Below are 17,751 nucleotides of genomic sequence, written 5' to 3' on the forward strand. Positions count from 1 at the left end.
AGCAACCCCTGGCTCACAACAGCAACCCGCAACCTGCAAAGTACAATAAATACACCACCATGCCAGTGGAATCCAAGCCGGCTGCCGAAGGGTTGCGGGAACGGCACAAGGCGGGTTCCGTCGGAAACTCCCGCGAAAAAGATAACTTGAAACCAAAATCGAACGGATCAAAACTTGTTCACGCTCAAGTCGCAGCAGCACAAGTCGGCGATGTTCTCAGTTTGCTGCTACTCTTTCGCTTCATCAACGCCCTCTGCGTCCGCACATTTTTCCAGCCAGATGAGTATTTTCAAGCACTCGAACCGGCATGGAGCATTGCGTTCGGGGCCGACAGCGGCGCCTGGATGACCTGGGTACACACTCTCCCTCTCGCTCTCTCTTCTTCCACTTGCATCTTTATACTTTGTTAGTTGTTGTTGTTACTTGTCTAACTGTAGATGTAAATTTAGGAATGGCAATACCAGCTCAGGTCATCGCTGCACCCCGCCATATTTGGCCTGGCATACAAAGCTGCAGAGGCTCTTATGAGCTTTCTACATCTGTTTCCGCCGTTCATATCCTTCATGCTTGTGGCCTTACCTGGAACCTTGCAGGCCGTGTTTGCTGCCCTAGGTGACTTCTACACGTGGAAGCTGGCCATGGATATTTACGGTAGAGGGAGCAATGCCCCATGGGCTGCGGTTAGTTCTAGTCTACTACTCCCTGCCGTCCACCACTAACTCTTCTAGCTATGGATGTCAGTGCTCAGCCCCTGGCAGTGGTATTGCTCCACTAGAACCTTCTCCAACTCCCTAGAGACAACATTGACTATTGCCGCTTTGTGTTATTGGCCCTGGGAAGTCCTCGATGGTTCAAAGGCGAACAAAGAAGCGCAAACACCCTTACAGCAGAAGGGAAGAGTGACGAGGTAGGTTCTTGCTGATATTATACCACGGACCCGGCTGACAACATGAAAGCCTGCGTATATCGCTTGTACTCGCAGCCGTCGCCGTGTTGCTACGGCCGACAAACCTGCTCATATGGCTTGTTGTCCTGGGCGTTTCTCTAACACGGCTGCTTCCCGTCGGACAGCCACCTTTGCAGACATCGACCCTGCTGGTGCTCTTCCGTGAGATCGTCATCTGCGGCACGGTGGTGCTGGCCATCTCTCTCGTTTCCGATCGCCTGTACTTTGGCTTTTGGACTTTCCCGCCATACAACTGGCTCTACTTCAACATCTCGCAATCGCTCGCCGTCTTTTACGGCCAGATGCCCTGGCACTACTATTTCTCCCAAGGCGTACCGCTGCTCACCACGACATTCCTCCCCTTCACCCTCGTCGGGCTCTACAAGGCATCTTCTTCATCCATAAGCCCGTACGCCCTCCGATCCGGCGTCCTCGGCACTCTGAATGCTGCCGCCCTAACGATGATCATCGTCCTCTCCCTCATCTCCCACAAAGAAGTCCGCTTCATCTACCCCCTCCTCCCGATCTTGCACATACTCGCAGCGCCCTACATAACCTCCTTCTTCACCAAACCTCCCACTACCCCCGCTACCATCCCATCCCCCCCATCATCCAAACCAACCCCCGTCACCCTCCGCCACAAACTAACCCTCACCAACCTCCTCTCCCTCAACCTCCTCCTCGCCGGCTACCTCTCCCTCTTCCACCAACCGGCCCCCCTCTCCGTCCTCTCCTTCCTGCGCACCGACTTTGAACGCATCCACCCCGACGCCCTCGACATCACCCACACCACCAACCACCTCACCAACCTCAACCCCCCCCACGACGACACCACCACCACCGAAGAAGAAGAAGAAGCCGCCAAAACCAAAAAGGAACTATTCGCCCTCTTCCTCACCCCCTGCCACACCACCCCCTGGCGCTCCCACCTCGTCTACCCGGCCCTGCGCGCCCGCGCCCTGACCTGTGAGCCGCCCCTGCACACCAGCCCCGGCACGCCCGAGCGCGACACCTACCTCGACGAGGCCGATCGGTTTTATCTTGAGGAGGATGATGCAGGGGGTGCTGAGGGGTCTTATGGGGTGGGGTTTTTGGGGCGGGAGGTGTGGCCTCTTGTTGGCGGTGGTGATGATAGCAGTGGCAGTGGCGGTGGTGGTGGTGGTGGTGGTAATGGTAATGGAAGGGATGGGGAGGTGCCGCGGTATATTGTGGGGTTTGAAGGGGTTGAGGGGGTGTTGAGGCGGTTTTTTGAGGGGGAGGATGCGCCGGGGAGCGGGATGGGGGTTAGGCTTACGAGGGTGTGGTCTGCGTGGAATGGGGCGTTTAATGAGGACTGGCGGAGGCGGGGGAGGTTGGTGGTTTGGGATACGGGGGTTTATGGGGGTTCTCATGAGGCGGAGGAGGTGGTGTGAGGGAGTAATTATATGTACAGTGGCCTTCGTTGGCTGTTCTTTGGTGTTTGTTTGGCTTTGGGTGAGGGGATCGCATGGGATAATATGAAAAGAAAGGAAAAGGAGAAGGATGGGATGGTGATTAATATGTAAAATCTATCGGATGTATTATTTTGTTTTTTCCTTCTTTATCTTCCACCGAGCTACATTGTAGTACTTATTGCCGCGGTAGTTAGCTCTTGACGCCTTGTAGCGGTTTAGCGGTTTAGCACTCGAGTACTCTGACCGCCGACTCGCTCGAGACTCCCATGAATCCCCAGCTGATACGCGACCCACTCATCAAGTACTCTGATTAATAAGACCAGCTTGCCGTGGACAGAAATACACTGGAATAGACACCCCCGAAGCACACATCACAGACCAGCACGAAGAAGATGTCATCAACTATTGATCGCGCATCTTGGGAGTATAAATTTGGGTATTTGTTTGGCTGCCTGTCCAGGAAAAAAGCCAACGCGCATTTTCCGACCAGTCCCCCTTATCATGATATACGGACGACTCAAAACACCCGACCATTGCTCATAAACATCATCGTAGCGAGACCGTCCCACTTCACTAGCATTACTGCCCCTTTGTACTCAAGACCGAGCAGCCTCCAGCTCCAGCTCGAGCTGCCGGATCCGTTCGCTCTGGTCCTGCGAGCCTGAACCAACTCTCTTCTTGAGCGTCTCAACCTCAGAGGCGAGACGGGTGATGATCTGCGTCTGGGCAGTGATCTTTTCACTTTGGGTAGTGATAACCTTGCCCTGCTGCTCGATGAGCTGCTTGATTTCACCCAGCGATGCTTCGACAGCCGGGCTTGGGGGCGCTGCTGCTGCGGAGGAAACCGCGGGAGGGGCTTGGGAGACAGGGGCGGCGGAGGCCTGCGGCGACTTAATCGGCGATGCAGGCTTCGCTTGAACAGGCGGTGCGGCCGCCGCAACGGGCTGCGGCTTGACGGCAGACCGGACGGGGATAGTGGTGCGGGGCGCGGGACGCCCGATCTCCTCGAAGCTTGACGTCTCGGCGCCGTCATCCACTTGCTCTTCCTCCTCATTGTCCTGGAACTTGTTCGCCATGGCCGACATGGAGACCTTCTGGTCGGCCATGGTGGCAGGGGCGCGAGTGGGAGCGGGAGCCGGTTCGGGCTCCTTCTTGGGGGCTGCGGCAGGTGCCGGGGCAGGAGCAGGGGCGGCTGCGGGCGGCTTGTAGTCGGCCGGGACCTCGACCGGGGCGTTCCCGTCGTAGATGCTTTCCAGGTCAATCTTGGACGGGATAGCCGTCTTGCCGTCGAACCACTCCTTGGCGGACATGGCGGCTTTGAGGCCGGTGGCAGGAGGGTAAATATCGGATTGGAAGGTTTCGGCACGACGAGGTACGGTAAAGGAGATGGGCTCGACGTATGCGTCGTTGACGGTCTTGTAGGCGCGCATAACCTCGTTCTCGTGCACGTTGATACCGCGGCGGGGTAGGAAAGCAATTCCGCGTTGGGGGTCCCCCGACTTGTATTCGGACAAAAACTCGAACTTGTCGTTCTCGTACTCGAAATAGCGGATGTTGCCGTCGCTGGGAAGGTGAGCATGTCTTAATTATTTACAGGCTGCGGGGATCGGCTTACCCTTTTCCAGCAAGATAGAGACAGTTGGATCCGTCGTCTGCAACAAGTTTTATTAGAAGTCGTTCCGCAGACCAAAGGGTGGTGGTGGCTTACCCCAGAAAGGCATGCAAACGCCGGAGATGGAGTCGAGCGAGGTGAAGCCGCCAATGGGGTCTTTACGGCCGGGCTCCCACAGACCGATTTGTCGCTCGCTCATTCTCGAAAAGCCGGTGGTAGCAATGCGGTTGTGCTCGCCCAGCCACACTGCGCGGCTGTTTTTGGCACCCTCATGGCCCGCATACTCGTGCACCGGTTTTTCCTGGCGCACATCCCACACGCGCAGCTTCTTGTCTCTTGAGGTGGTCACCAGCATGGCACCGTTGGCACTCCAAGATAGACTTTGCACCATGTCGGGGTGTTTCAGGGCGATGGCCGCCTGGCCAGTGGAAATATCCCACATCTTGATGCTCATGTCGCCAGAGGAGGAAGCAAGGATGTTCTCGGCTGCGGGGTTGAAGAGTACGTGGCCGACCTTCCTAGAAGGCAGTGAGTAGGACAGCCCAGATTTTCTTGAGACCGGTACAAATCGCACCTTGAGTGGCCGGTCAGCTTGCTAACGGGCGATACATCAGTGATCTCCTCGGCGTCGGTGAGCAGAGTGAAACCCTGGGGCACCTCCCAGATGAAGACCTTGCCATCATCGGAGGCTGAAGCAATAATGCGGTCGTTATGGGGGTTCCTGGGAGAGAGTCAACCAAAGACATTCAGAGTATAGCAACCAGGACTGTATCTCCGTAGACGCACCAGTCTGTGTCCAGCACGGCAGAAGTGTGGCCTCGGAAAAGGGGTATTTGGTCGGGGGCCTTTCCACGCTCGTTCAGGGGGATAACAGCGAAAGCACCGCCACCGCTTGATTCCCAATTGACGGAAAGGTACTCGGGGTTGACCTAGTGTGCAGCCCAAAGGTCAGTACCCAGCCAGTTCGAGATGCGGGAATGTGGGGCAGATCAGGAGAGGGAGTGGCCAGTGAGTAAGTACCTTCACTAGGTTGGTATCCCAGGCATTGCGACTGATGTGGAGGTTATCATAGCAAATGTCCTTCTTGGTGGGCTTCCCAAAGATGTGTCCTGGTCAAAGGGTCGGTCAGCAGCTGTCGCATGCAAGGCCGCCGTCTCGTAATAGTAGCAGCAGCATCGCAGCAGAGCACGCGAGCAGAACCTAAGGACGCCTACGGTATTTCGACGCTCGGACAAATCGGCCGGCCATTGGATCGGGAAGTTGAAAGAGACCGGCTAGGCGAGGTGTTGGGCAGGTTTACAGGTTGTGAAAGAGAGGTTGTTGACAGTGTCGGCTTGTCTTGCACACCTAACCAAGAAGTTTAGGGGAGCTCGGGAGGGTCACTCCATTCCAGGATGGGTCTGCTTGGCGAGGCTGTGTCCACTCCTCCTGAGCGCTTGGCCCGTTCACACCCTGTTCTTGGTCGGTGATTGGTGCTGGCAGGCGGATGCCCCTCCATTCACTGCATGGGTTCCCAAATTCACCCGTCTCGAGTCCTCAAACATCGAAGATAACAGAAAAGGGGACGGACACTGTATAGTTGAAACAGTAGTATTCTTTGTCTCGAAAAGACAAAGCTCCTCCTCCTGAAAAAGCGGCATGACTTCTGATCAACATGGAAAGCGGGATGTTGAATTTGGATAAATTCTAGTCGCGCCGACACCGTTCGACAACCCCGCGATAACCCCTGAATTCGACACAATTTGTTATCAAAGGCCGGCTGGTGTAGTGGTTATCACGTCTCGTTCACAAAGGTTGAATTAATTGGAAGCAATTCCACCGAGAAGGTGCCAGGTTCGATCCCTGGGTCGGTCATTCCTTTTGCCTCCGGGTCATCCATATTTACTTTTGCAGCTATGGATGGGAATGCACTTTTGTCGGTCTGTTCTGGATTTAAAAAATGATGTTTTTGTCTTGCGTTGCAGGGAAGGCGCCGAGCTTTGGCCAACTAGGAAATCTCCATCCTAAGAGGACGAGGAAGCTTGCCTGAGCAACGGATGTATCCATCCAAACGCTCGAGATGCACGCGTCTCTTTTCTACAAACGCCCGCCAGAGACAACATTGCCTCCCTGAACCCTCTGGCTACTTTATCCGATATTTCTACAGGCCTTCCGAATCTGTGAAACAACCTACACCATAAGCTTCACGACTAACCTTCGATGCGATGGCGAGTAAAGCCAAGTCCCGGTGGGCAGACGACGAGGGCGATGCAGCACTCGAGTCGCGGCTGAAGAAGGAGAAGGAGGAGAAGAAACGTCTCAAGGCGGAGAAGGCACGCAAACTCGAGGCCGAGAAACAGGCGAGGGAAGCTGCCGCGGCCGCGGCGCAACAAGAAGGCGACGGCACCAATGGACCCCCAGCGAAACGGCGAAAGATATCCCCAGAGCGCGAAACGACGCAAGCCACAGGGCATTCCGACGAGAGCAATGGCGCGCCGAAATTACTGCGCTTCAATGGCGGCGCGTTCGGCAAGTCTCGCAGCGTCGAGAACTACGACAAGCTCAACGACATCGAGGAGGGAGCCTACGGCTGGGTGTCGCGGGCTAAGGAGATTGCAACAGGGCAAGTGGTAGCGCTCAAGAGGCTAAAGATAGACCCCAAAGACCGCGGGGGGCTGCCAGTCACGGGGCTGCGCGAGATCCAAATCCTGAAGGACTGCGACCACCGGAATGTGGTCAAGCTACGGGAGGTGGTCGTGGGGGACGACACGAGCAGGATCGAAAAGTATAGCACCCCCCAACACCCACCCGCCCAGGATACCAACCCCAGCTAACCACCACGCCCCCCCCCCCCCAACAGCATCTTCCTCGTCCTCGAATTTCTCGAACACGACCTCAAGTCGATCCTCGAAGACATGCCGGAACCCTTCCTCGCCTCCGAAGTCAAGACCCTCCTCCAGCAACTCGCCTCGGGCGTAGCCTACCTGCACGACAACTGGATCCTGCACCGGGACCTCAAAACCTCCAACCTCCTCCTCAACAACCGCGGGCAGCTCAAGATCGCCGACTTCGGCATGGCGCGGTACGTGGGCGACCCGGCGCCCCAGCAGCTCACCCAACTCGTCGTAACCCTCTGGTACCGCGCCCCCGAACTCTTACTCGGAACAGCACGATACGGGGCCGCCGTCGACATGTGGAGCGTGGGGTGCATCTTCGGGGAGCTGCTGACGCGGGAGCCGCTGCTCCAGGGGCGCAACGAGGTGGACGAGCTGAGCCGCATCTTCGCGCTGTGCGGGACGCCGACCGACGAGACGTGGCCCGGGTTCCGGCGCCTGCCCAACGCGCGCGCGCTGCGGCTGCCGGCAGCAGCGGCGGCGGCGCCGGGTCGCGGGGGTGGTGGGTCCGCGGTGCGCGCCAAGTTCCCGCTGCTCACGGCCGCGGGCGTGGCGTTGCTGAATGGCCTGCTGGCGCTAGACCCGGACAGGCGGCCGACGGCGAAGGAGATGCTGGCGCATGAGTATTTCGGGCAGGACCCGAAGCCGAAGCAGGAGGCTATGTTTCCGACCTTTCCGAGCAAGGCCGGGCAGGAGAAGAGGCGGCGGCGGGAGACGCCGAACGCGCCGGCGCGGGGCCAGCAGGCGGCGGATTTTGGGGCGGTGGATTTCAGCGGCATCTTCTCGGGGAGGGAGAGGGAGGAGAGGGGAGGCGGGTTCTCGTTGCGGATGGTGTAGCGCATCAGCGAGAAACAGCGGTAGTCTTTGGCTCTTGTGACGTCTAGATAATCAGACCAGAGAGGAGGGGCATACACACGATTCGTTAATGGATGCTTCATTAAGCTACCTGATAATATATATGCAGTGTCGTGAGTAAGAAAATACATGCAACAAATGCTCTCTCCCGACCGTTTGTGTTCGAGTTTTAAGCCCGGCCCGGGCATAAAGATGATCCAGATGAAATGCAAACAGTACTCAATCCAACGCCCTTCCGCTCTTTGCACTCCGTAGTGGAAAGACCGGGACCGAAACCTCGGCCATATTCCGTCCCTAAAACACATTACAAGACATATCCGCTGTCACCACCACTCTGTCTCTCCTACCCTCCTACCCCTCCTCACTCCTCAGCCCCAAGGGCTAAATTCAAAGAAACGCTCCAAAGCCAGAAACAAACCAGGTAAAGCTGAGAACGGTCACGGCGCTCATGACAACCGCAGCGCCCACCGCGCGGTTGTCCATGCCGGACCCGGCGCCGCTGCACGAGGCGCACTGGTATCCATCGTTGTTGTCATGATACTCCTGCTTCTCGTACAGGCCAAAGAAGAACAGGGAGTAGGGAGCGAGGTATCCCGGCTCGGGCGTGGCGCTGATGCCGCCGTCGGCGTCGGCGATCACCAGGGTGTATTGCTCCGTCAGCAGCGGGTTGGCGACGTTGCTCTTCTGGAACTTCTCCGTGTCCCAGGTGTAGGTGCCGGGGTCGGTGAAGGACATGTTCTGCGTCAGCGTCCACGGCTGCGGCACCTTGCTGCACTTGACGTAGACGTCGATCGCCGTCGGCGTGGCCTGCACGTTGGTGTAGTTCCACCCCCACGTCACGTAGTCCCCGATCTTGTACAGCTGGGTGCCGTCGAACACCCCCGGCGTCACCATCACCACGCCACCGACGGGGGCCTGCGGGTCGAATTGGGTCTTCTTGGGCGCGCGCGTGCGCGTCCCGTTGCCGGTCATTCGTTCGGTTTCGGTTCCCGTCTGGCTGATGCCGCCCGTGTTGAGGTTTGTTTGGATCGGATCCGCGGGATTGCGGGAAGTTGTCGCTTTCGTCTCTTCATCGTCTTCGTTTGTGGGGGGGTTGGTCGCTGTCGGCGCGGCAGACTCGGCTTAAGTATGTTAGGGACGCGATCGCATCAACAGGGTGCGTGTCTTCGGTGGATGCATACCATCTTGAGATGACCCATCATCTTGCCGGACAACTAACGAGTCGAGCTCTGGGAGCCACCTTGGCCATGCCAACGCAGAGACTGCGGGAGTCAAGGAGAGCAGGGCCACGGCCATCTGGCCGACGGAGAGAGGAGACTTCATGGCGGGGAGTTGTCGGGGGTTGGCGACGAAGATTAGAGACGATACTGCGGACCGCGCCCGAGTTATTCAGTCCCCCAAGGACTACACAATTCGACCTGAAAAAACTTGTTCAACACCGGAAAATTTGGGCTGTGGTGTTTCGGCGGACGATGGCCGGGACACGGGCGTGGCACGGCGTTGGCTTGGGGAGCCCCTATTACTGGGCCGACCAAAAATTAGGCCCGCGCGAAATGGCGTGAAAAACAAGACGATGGGAACACCAGACGAAACCGGGGGATCTGCGGTAACGATGGTCAAAGTGTCGATAGGGTGTTATGCACTTCAGGAAAGCAGACGAAGCGAACGTGATTGCTGAAGAAACAGGTCATAAACGAGGGGCCCTGATGGTTCTGGAAGCAATGCAGCGAGAGTGAGTGATCGGGAGACGGTTGGAATGCAGATGCCCCCCGGCTCGAATTTGATGGGATCTGGTGAGCGCTTGGCCAACGGATGGATGCGCTCGGGGCATCCCAGCCAATGGCAGGTGCGGGATGCTCGGGCTGAGTCCAGGCCCGGGTGGCGCTGGGACGAAACCTGGTCCCAAATCGACCAGGTTGCCAACATGAACCGCCCGGGAATCTCCAAGCCAACACGGACCGGGTTCGTATTTGGCGGGGCTACCGGAGGAAGAAAGCATTGTGTGTGGCACGCCAACATTATTTTTAGCGGTTCTTCAAACATGGAACACGAGAAGTGGATGTCATCGACATATTAAAATGCCGTGTTTTCTCCCCTACTTTCTTGTTCGCGATGCATAAAGTGCTGGCCCTAGTACATACGAAGTAGCGATAGTTTATTCCAAGAGGGCCATCACTCCCGGTCGATCACGATCGCCAGTACATACCTTCCTCTAGAGGCTCCGTTAGTTGGGTAACTCGACTTGGCTTGAGCCTTCGAGCATTTTCCTTTGCTTTTCTGCCCGTCGCCGGTAGCCGGACTCACCGCAAGCCTGCAGACGACCGCCGCGATGAAACCCTCGCCGCAATCCCATCGCGCGGACTTTGACTCTCTCTACAATCTGTTGCCTGGCCACAGCAGCGGCGTTGAGGCTCGGGGCATGTGCCGCCGACACCACGCCAAAACTGGAATTCGCTGCGTGCCATGCGTTGCTCCTCGCATTCCGGCCGGTCGGTGCTTGTTTACAGGGGCCCATGCAAACACACTCAGACACTCCAACCAAATCGGGCGCCAATCTTTCGTTTCCGTTTGTGACATGGTTATGCAGCGCAGATCGGCGTGATGGAAGGATTTGGAGTTTACATGCACAACTGGCTAACTTGCTAGTTCGTGCTTTCACACTGAGCGCGAGTTACTGGTGTAAGTGAATGGTTTTTGGGACCGTTTTTGGAACCGAAGTAGGTAACTACCGTTTTGATCGGTAACAGCGCTCTGTTAGGGCCCAGGGTTTAAAAACACTTCTTGGAGGAAATAATCCGAAGAGGGATGAAATGAGGTCGATTAAATACTGTGTAAAAGTAAGAACCATTCGTTTGCTTTTACGATTCGCTTCTCATATCCACTTTCTTAATACACTAGTGGTGCGCCATTGTAACTATTGTCATCTGGAATTGAATGACGGTGGAAACGTGAGTGATGATGCACAGATCATACTGATGCCGGAGAGACAGGTGATTAGGGGAAGATTGGCCATCCCGACACTTGATGGCACAATCAATTGCGAAAACGAGGCTTGGAAACTCCCCACCGATCCTATCAACGAGGTTTCGGGGAGGGAAGGAGGTGCCCAAATAGGTGGGTTCCATGGAAACCCAACTCCAGTCTGTGTTGAGCCCTTCCATCTCCGAGGCCGCTGTGAAATGGTTCTCTTGCGGGAAACATGCCCGACGTGTGTTACTCGAGTAACTTGCACTCGACACAAGTAAGACTGGGACTCGACGCTCGTCTCTGAGCTTCGGCCGAAGCCCGGCCTCGAAGTCATTCAATGTTGGTCCGTGTGCCAGCTCAGCGCGTAATGCCTGCCGCTGCAGCAGATCACACGTGAAGGTTGATGAATCGCGAGCCAGGATAGGTTAGTGAGATAGCGCGCAACCTAAGATAACTGACCACTGCAGCTGCTTCCGGTAATCGCTTGTCATACGCGGTACCTCCTCCCCCAGACCCAACTGCCAACCAACGGATTCCGTCTGAAGGGTAGCCGCTCCATTTTTGGGCGAGCTCTTCCAACAGGAGACGCCCCTCCAACCTGGAAACCTCTACTCGCTTCCTTCCATCGGGCATTTTCCTGGCAGTGGGCAACATGTCGTCTTCAAGCAGCACCGCCGTCACTATCGACCGGGAGTATTTTGATACCCTCGTTCGAAGGTACGTTTCCTGTTCTTGTTTTCTTGTCTTAGCACTACCAGATCCCGACGTATCATTGCCCACATTCTGCCGGGGTGTGCCCAAAGCTAACCCACGCCGTGGCCATGCATAGGGCGCAGTTTGTAGGTCACGCAGCACCCTTGATTCTGCCAAACCGAGAAACTTAATAATCCTAACAATCACAAGAATGCCGATTCTCCAAAGGCAGACGGGCACCTTGCTTCCGTCGTCATTTCGCGGGCCGAATATGACAGCCTCATGTTTGTCGCCAGGCAATATGGTATATTCTTCCTACCATGTCAGCGCCGCACGGGATTGTTCGTTGACCGGATCACCTAGGGAATCTCAGACGGAACCTTCTTCGCGGCGGCGTAGGAGCGGAAACGGTGGATGTATGATCCCAGCGATTGCGAGCACGGATGGCCCGCCGAATCAGCGGTTAACGGGTGACAGCTTCTCAGCCAGGATGATGAGACCATCCAGGGGGGGGCAAAGACGTCCGCTGCCCCAAAGGCAGACCTGAACGAGGACGGAGGGGCCCGCCTCTACACACCCGCCCCGCCCGCCGCGTCCGGTGGCACGTACGGCCCGCAGAAGGACGTGCCGCACGACGGGCCTCACAATCGGTATCAGGATCGCTCTACATGGGCTGACGGCGACGTGGGTCACGACGAAGACGACGAGAATGGTGCCAGCGACACCGAGTCCCAAATCGAGGACCCCCCTGGCGCTAACTACGCCAAACCTCAGGGCCAGCGTCAGCAGTTCGAGCGCCAATGCGTTCGCACAATCCAGCTTTCGCACCTTGCCGAGGGCACGACCCATGCTGACATCGCGAACGCTGTGCGTGGCGGGATGCTGCTGGACATCTTTCTCCGTAGCCACGACCGCTCCGCGATGGTGTCTTTCCTCAGGTCGGTGGACGCCAAGAAGTTCTACGACCATGTCCGCCGGCATGACTTGTACATCAAAAACAAGAGGGTGAGAAGGCTTAGACTATCTTGTTCGGTTGGATGATTGTTAACCTCTTCCGCAGATTGAAGCTAAGTGGAACGACCGTCAATTCGTTCTCCCTGGCCACGTCGCGAACAAAATTGGCACCGGTGCCAGTCGCAACCTGGTGATTCAGGGATATGATAATAGGCATACCGAAGAAGTCATCCGTGAGGACTTGGACCACATCCACAACTTGGTCGTCGTCAAGATCGAGTTCATTGGCGGCAGCTGCTACATCGGGCTTAATTCGGTCCACAACGCCATCTCTGCGCGTCAGTGCATGCTGAGCCGCCTGTATGTATCCTTGTTGTCATGTCACCGCCTTTTAGGAGCTAACAAAGACAATAGCAGGTACAAGGGCAAGAAGATCAACTACGACGTCGACGAATGCGCCCAGCCGTACCCTCAACCAGCGCCCAAGGTGCGCAAGGAGATGGCGCCGCCCAAGAAGGGATTTTCGGCGGTCCCCAACCGCTTCCAGCTGCTGAACCTTGATGACGGCGACGAGGACGAGATTGCGGCCCCGTTTCAGGCCAAGAATTCGGTGGGTATCACGGCGTAGAAGCCCACGACCCACTGTCTCGCTGGCATCGCTTTTCCATAAATAAATGGTCGAGCGAGGGGGACCAGAGGGTAGCCCGAGGTGATTTAGGGACGGAGCACGGGAAACATGGTTCATTTCGCACTACACAGTAGCGGCAGGCGTTAAAAGGATACCCATGGTTAGTTCCCCGGATGCATGTATGGCAGAGTGCCCATGAAGGGGAATTACCCAGCCGTCTAAGTCTTTGTGCCGAAGATGCATCTATCACGCTCTATCACGCCACTATTTGGTCTTGACCCAACAAATAATTTGCTCTAACCGCCCGGCGCCTCAATGTCTCAGTCCCTTTGTTCTAGACTCACTCCGTTTTTCGACTGAAATGATTCCCTTCCTGCATGTCTGGCTTGGTGGGGGGTGGTGGTGTCTGTATTGGGTTTTCTACGTTACGTCATGACATACGGAAGATCGCCGCGGCCCCACTGCAACTGCCGAGAAGGTTATTTTGACGGGTGTGTAACAATGTAACGGTATTTCATCACGCTCAACGCTCAACACCCGACTACGAATACGGGTTGATGAACACAAAACATAATAAATCAAGGCTCGCTAGACTGATCATGTATGATATGGATAGTTTCTGAATCTACCCGCTTAACTTGAAAAAGAAGAAGAAAAAAACGCAGCATTGTCGAGTTCCCTCGCTAGGTAACATCGTGGTGAATACGGCAGCCAACCACCCTCGCGAATGAATACGATGATATGATATAGAACCCAATCTTTCCCTCCGCCGCTCTCGAGCAAGGGAAGTAGAAGTAGTGCCGCCGCCCGGGTACCTAACCCCACCGCCAAACCGAACCATGCGATAGAGACATACCAACCGGGGAACGCCGCGACGCCTGATGCAACAAATCCCACCCAGCCAGCCCCCCCATGCAGCATAGCATGGCATCCATTTTTACCGGCCCACGCCCGTCACCGACTCCAGGTACGACAAAAGGAAGCTGCGGTCCGCCGGCGAGATGGGCGTCTGGCTCCCGCGGCGCGACGTGGCCGCGCTGCCGGCGCCGATGATGGCGGGCTCGTTGGCGCCGGCCGACGCGAACGACGCCACGCGCGAACGCGGCGTGCTGCCGGTCTGGGACGGGTTGTACATGCCGGCGCCTGCGGCCTCCTTCCCCTTGCCCTTCTCTCCGGCTGTGATACTGGCCGGTGAACCACCCTGATGGTGCTGTTGTTGTTGTTGTTGCTGCTGCTGCTGCTCCTTGCTAAAGAGCGAGAGCAGTTTCTGCTTTTGTTCCGAGTTCGAATCCTTGCGGTGCTGGAGCACAGCCGTGGGCTGCTGGTGCTGTGGCTGCTGCTGCTGCTGCTGCTGCTGTTGAAACGAGGGGGTGGAATGCGTGCTGGACGGGGATTGATGCGCGTACGGGAGACTGGCAGTGTGGGCAGCCGCGTAGTTGGATTGGGGGGACCGTTTGGCTTCTTGCTCCATCTGCTGCTGTAGGAAGGCGCGGTCTCGTGGGGAGGGGAGGTTTTGCCGGCCTGCATTTCTTGTATCCGGCGGAGACGGGCCGATGGGACTGAATCGCTGCTGGAGACGCTGCATCTGAGCCATTGCGCTTGTGTACTCTTGCGACTTGCCCTGGTCCCCCTGCTTCGGCCGACTCATAATCTGGACGGGTCGGTATGGCAGGTTGAACTCGGGATTCATCCTCACGGGTGCGCCGTTGGCCTCTGATGCTTGCGCAGTCGCCTCGGTTGTGGACGGCGTCTTGTAGGAGGGGCTGGCGGGCTCGTCTTTCCTTGCAAATCCGGGGCTTTGTTGTGCCCCGCCGGGTTGCATCCTAATCTCGTTACTCAAGGGCGACCTAGCGCCGCCCTTCTTGAACATATCCAATAGTGCTGTCCGATGCGTGTCGGCTGGCTGGGAAGGTTTGGCCCCGGGTTGAGGTTCCGAGGGCTGCATTGTGCGGGGCGAAGTCCTCATCGGTGCAACAGGTCCCATGTGCTGAGGCAAAAATTGCGCGGCGGGGTTTGGTGCTTGCGTCGCCGGCACGTTTGCCCACTGTGCTGACTGATGCTGATGCTGACTGTCTGCCGGCTCAAACGCACTATCCTGGGGTGTATTCCCGCGGGATTTGTTTTCAATATTATCCCGAGGACCGTTCTTGAAAGCACTCAGCAGCGACATTGCGTGGCCGGTCAACTGGCCCGGCTTCGCAGTTTGCTGCTGAGGAGCATAGGTATCATTGGTACGAGCGGTGAACGAATCCAGAGCACCCTGTTGAATATGCTGGCCGCCTTGCTGAGGATGAGGGCCGCCTTGCTGAGGATGAGGGCCGCCTTGCTGAGTAGTTTGGCCAGCCGGCTGAGTATGCGGACCGCCGTAGTGAATCTGTTGGCTGTCTCTTTGAGCATTCTGCCCGCCTTGACCGACCGCTTCCATCAGAGCCGGAGTCGGCAGGATACCCCTAGTAAGAACGGACTGCTGCACTTGCGGTGGTAGCGGCTGTGGATGGAGAAGGACCGGCTCGTTGCGCTGCTGCTGTGCTGGGTTCACGAACGGGTTGCGACCGTAGATCTGAGGCATCGCCTGGGCAGGTGCTTGGACTTGACCGTAATACCCAGAAGGCGCATTTTGGGTGGGGAATGGCGGCATGGGGAAGTTCGGTGATGGTTGGTAATTCGGAGCTGGTTGCCGCTGCGTCTGGTGGTGGTGATGAGGGCCGTTGGGGTCAGGACCGTTCGTGTAGGTAAGATCCGATGGTGCATGTGTGATTTGACTCGTAGGGTGGGGGGCTTGCTGTGGGCTATGCTGTGGCGCCATCTCGGCGCTCTTTTGCAGAAGCGCCATGAGAGCTTCCCCCTTGCCAGCGCTCGAAGCTGACGGACTCATCTGCAAGCTCTGGGCCGGTTGTTGAACGTTAAGAAGGCGCTGAAGCTCGCGCGTAGCCCCCTCCATTGTTTCGATCGCGGGAGCGCCATTCGACGGTGCGGGTGCTGGTTCGGTAGGAGCACCGATGTCGTCCTCGGTGAGAGGATCTTCGGTTGGATGTTGAATGGCCAGGTGAGAGTGAGCGGCAGCCACGCGCGTGCCGTCCTTTTTCTTTTGCTGGACCACCCATTTCTTCAGCGGCACCAAAAACGGGGCGACCATGTAGAACTTGTTCGCGTTTGATGCGGCGGCGGCGTCATCGTGGGAGTTGTTGCCCTTCTTTCGGAAAGCGGGCAGCTCCGACAGTTTATACCACTCCACCTTGCTGATTTCTTTCCGCGTTTTCGGCTCGAAGACGGTATCCATAGGGACGTTGCGGAAAACGTAGAGGCGGATCTGTTGCTCCCTCATAGAGATTTGGATGTACTTGACCTCGTCCTCCTTGGGTACTAGGCCTGCTTGCTTGATGTCGAAGCCGGTTTCCTCGTACACTTCACGGACGGCACAATCGAGGTCGTCTTCATCCTTGTTGATTTTACCTCTTGGGAAGCTCCAATTTGCGCCCTTCTTCCAACCCTTGACGAGCACCGTCGAGTCCATCGCCTCGTTCAGCAGGATGGCACCCCTGACGGGGACTCTTGTTTTGTATAGAAGGAACTCATCGAACGCGCGCATGTGGTTCTCGGCCGAGAAGCCAGCCAGCAGGGGACAGTGCTGGAATATGCGAAGGCAGAAGCTCCGGAGGGACATGGACGGTAGGGTGGGGTCCAGCGGTCGGATGAAGTCTTCGTAGAACCATTGTGCCTCTTCAACTTGGAAACAGATACGCGCGACGGATGAGAGGTCCTCCATGGGGAGGTGGATGATAAAACGGACGCAGAGGTCGTCCAACCCTGGCAGCAAATCAGTCAGTCTCGGGTCACAAAGACAGACATAGAGCGCATAGAGCAGGGCCAACCCACAGTCTTCGAGTTGCATCTTGTGTTCGGCCATGGCGATGTCTTGTATCGAGCATATCCACGGCGGTGGTTGGCAGTTGAAAAGGATGGGTTTTCTAGGGTAATCGGGTACTCTGAAAGGTAAGGCACCCGAATCGTAGACTCGCAGGGTTGTGTCGGGTTAGGTGCTGTCGAGATTCGGGTCGAAGGGCGGGGACTGGCAGCTGCAACGAACTTCCCCACCGAAATGCGCGACGAAGTACCAGAGACAACAAAACAGGTACAAAGGCGCTCAGCCAATGGCTGCGGTGCACGCTTCGGTCCGGAAGTTGGAAATATGCTCGTCAGTGTTGAGATTGGGGATGTTCGGGCGCCGTTGATGTTACCTGCGGGTCAGAATGGGCAAAACTGACTTGCGACGTGTGCAGCTGTGGATGGCATGCATTGTCCCCACTCCGGGACTCACGACGGGATGGTTGCGTTGGGTGATGGCCGAGAATGGATGTGGCATGGATCCCAGAGCCAGCCCAATTCAAGCTGTCGCCACATTACTACGCAAGCCACAGGTCCAAGTTTGTGGCGGTGCATTGCTCCCGGCTTGGTCCCCCACTCAGATTCCGACCCGATCCCTTGGCAGCCTCGGCAGCACAGGGAGGCGTGGGACCAGTGGGAGGCCACCCGCTCAGCGGGGGTACGGACCTGGAGACCTCCTGAACGTCATCGCAAGAAGCAGGGTCTGGGTGAGTTTGAGTTGCACACCCACTGGTCAAGTTTCGTTTGATGATCGGATTAGCCGCAACCATCATGAGACCAATGCAATGCATAAATGAAAAGGGCCACGGCCCGCTAGCCACCAGCGGCTCACACACTTTTCCTCTTCTTCCCCAGGCCCAAAGACCAGACGACCGGGCTAGGATTCCCCAGGCCAGCGCCAAAAG

At 56.9% G+C, this 17,751-nt stretch overlaps 6 protein-coding genes and 1 non-coding gene across 7 annotated transcripts; 4 read left to right on the forward strand and 3 right to left on the reverse strand.

Annotated features, from left to right (window-relative positions):
• Positions 1–12: 12 nt before the first annotated feature.
• Positions 13–2,190, forward strand: B0H64DRAFT_360531 (Alg9-like mannosyltransferase family-domain-containing protein; the record flags this gene model as incomplete). The annotated part of the gene is made up of 4 exons (XM_062801708.1): positions 13–353; positions 450–680; positions 729–907; positions 957–2,190. Coding segments are annotated over exons 1-4 (1,938 nt in total), but the record flags the coding sequence as incomplete, so codon positions are not given.
• Positions 2,191–2,784: 594 nt separating this feature from the next.
• B0H64DRAFT_397768 (uncharacterized protein) lies at positions 2,785–5,355 on the reverse strand. The gene is made up of 7 exons (XM_062803903.1): positions 5,206–5,355; positions 5,012–5,100; positions 4,778–4,920; positions 4,566–4,712; positions 4,088–4,509; positions 3,995–4,031; positions 2,785–3,942 (listed from the first exon to the last, which is right to left on the reverse strand). Exons 1-7 carry the CDS (start codon positions 5,237–5,239, stop codon positions 2,976–2,978), a joined length of 1,839 nt encoding a protein of 612 aa, XP_062659774.1. The 5' UTR covers positions 5,240–5,355; the 3' UTR covers positions 2,785–2,975.
• A 389-nt stretch (positions 5,356–5,744) lies between these two features.
• B0H64DRAFT_t81 lies at positions 5,745–5,845 on the forward strand. Its single transcript has one exon. It is a non-coding gene; the product is annotated as a tRNA-Val (tRNA).
• B0H64DRAFT_342423 (kinase-like domain-containing protein) lies at positions 5,797–7,841 on the forward strand. The gene is made up of 2 exons (XM_062801258.1): positions 5,797–6,755; positions 6,831–7,841. Exons 1-2 carry the CDS (start codon positions 6,196–6,198, stop codon positions 7,699–7,701), a joined length of 1,431 nt encoding a protein of 476 aa, XP_062659775.1. The 5' UTR covers positions 5,797–6,195; the 3' UTR covers positions 7,702–7,841.
• Positions 7,842–8,106: 265 nt separating this feature from the next.
• B0H64DRAFT_461306 (uncharacterized protein) lies at positions 8,107–9,124 on the reverse strand (the record flags this gene model as incomplete). Its single annotated transcript, XM_062807500.1, has 2 exons — positions 8,901–9,124; positions 8,107–8,840 (listed from the first exon to the last, which is right to left on the reverse strand). Exons 1-2 carry the CDS (start codon positions 9,040–9,042, stop codon positions 8,107–8,109), a joined length of 876 nt encoding a protein of 291 aa, XP_062659776.1. The 5' UTR covers positions 9,043–9,124.
• A 2,093-nt stretch (positions 9,125–11,217) lies between these two features.
• B0H64DRAFT_397775 (uncharacterized protein) lies at positions 11,218–13,346 on the forward strand. The gene is made up of 6 exons (XM_062803904.1): positions 11,218–11,403; positions 11,516–11,525; positions 11,590–11,683; positions 11,743–11,795; positions 11,857–12,384; positions 12,440–13,346. The coding sequence occupies exons 1-6, from the start codon at positions 11,339–11,341 to the stop codon at positions 12,959–12,961; spliced, it is 1,272 nt and encodes a 423-aa protein (XP_062659777.1). The 5' UTR covers positions 11,218–11,338; the 3' UTR covers positions 12,962–13,346.
• A 169-nt stretch (positions 13,347–13,515) lies between these two features.
• Positions 13,516–17,266, reverse strand: B0H64DRAFT_432849 (uncharacterized protein). Its single transcript, XM_062806019.1, has 2 exons — positions 16,838–17,266; positions 13,516–16,768 (listed from the first exon to the last, which is right to left on the reverse strand). The coding sequence occupies exons 1-2, from the start codon at positions 16,866–16,868 to the stop codon at positions 13,899–13,901; spliced, it is 2,901 nt and encodes a 966-aa protein (XP_062659778.1). The 5' UTR covers positions 16,869–17,266; the 3' UTR covers positions 13,516–13,898.
• Between the last annotated feature and the right edge of the window lie 485 nt (positions 17,267–17,751).

This window comes from Chaetomium fimeti (genome assembly GCF_033439085.1).
Source record: "Chaetomium fimeti strain CBS 168.71 chromosome Unknown B0H64scaffold_4, whole genome shotgun sequence".
NCBI lineage: Eukaryota > Fungi > Ascomycota > Sordariomycetes > Sordariales > Chaetomiaceae > Chaetomium > Chaetomium fimeti.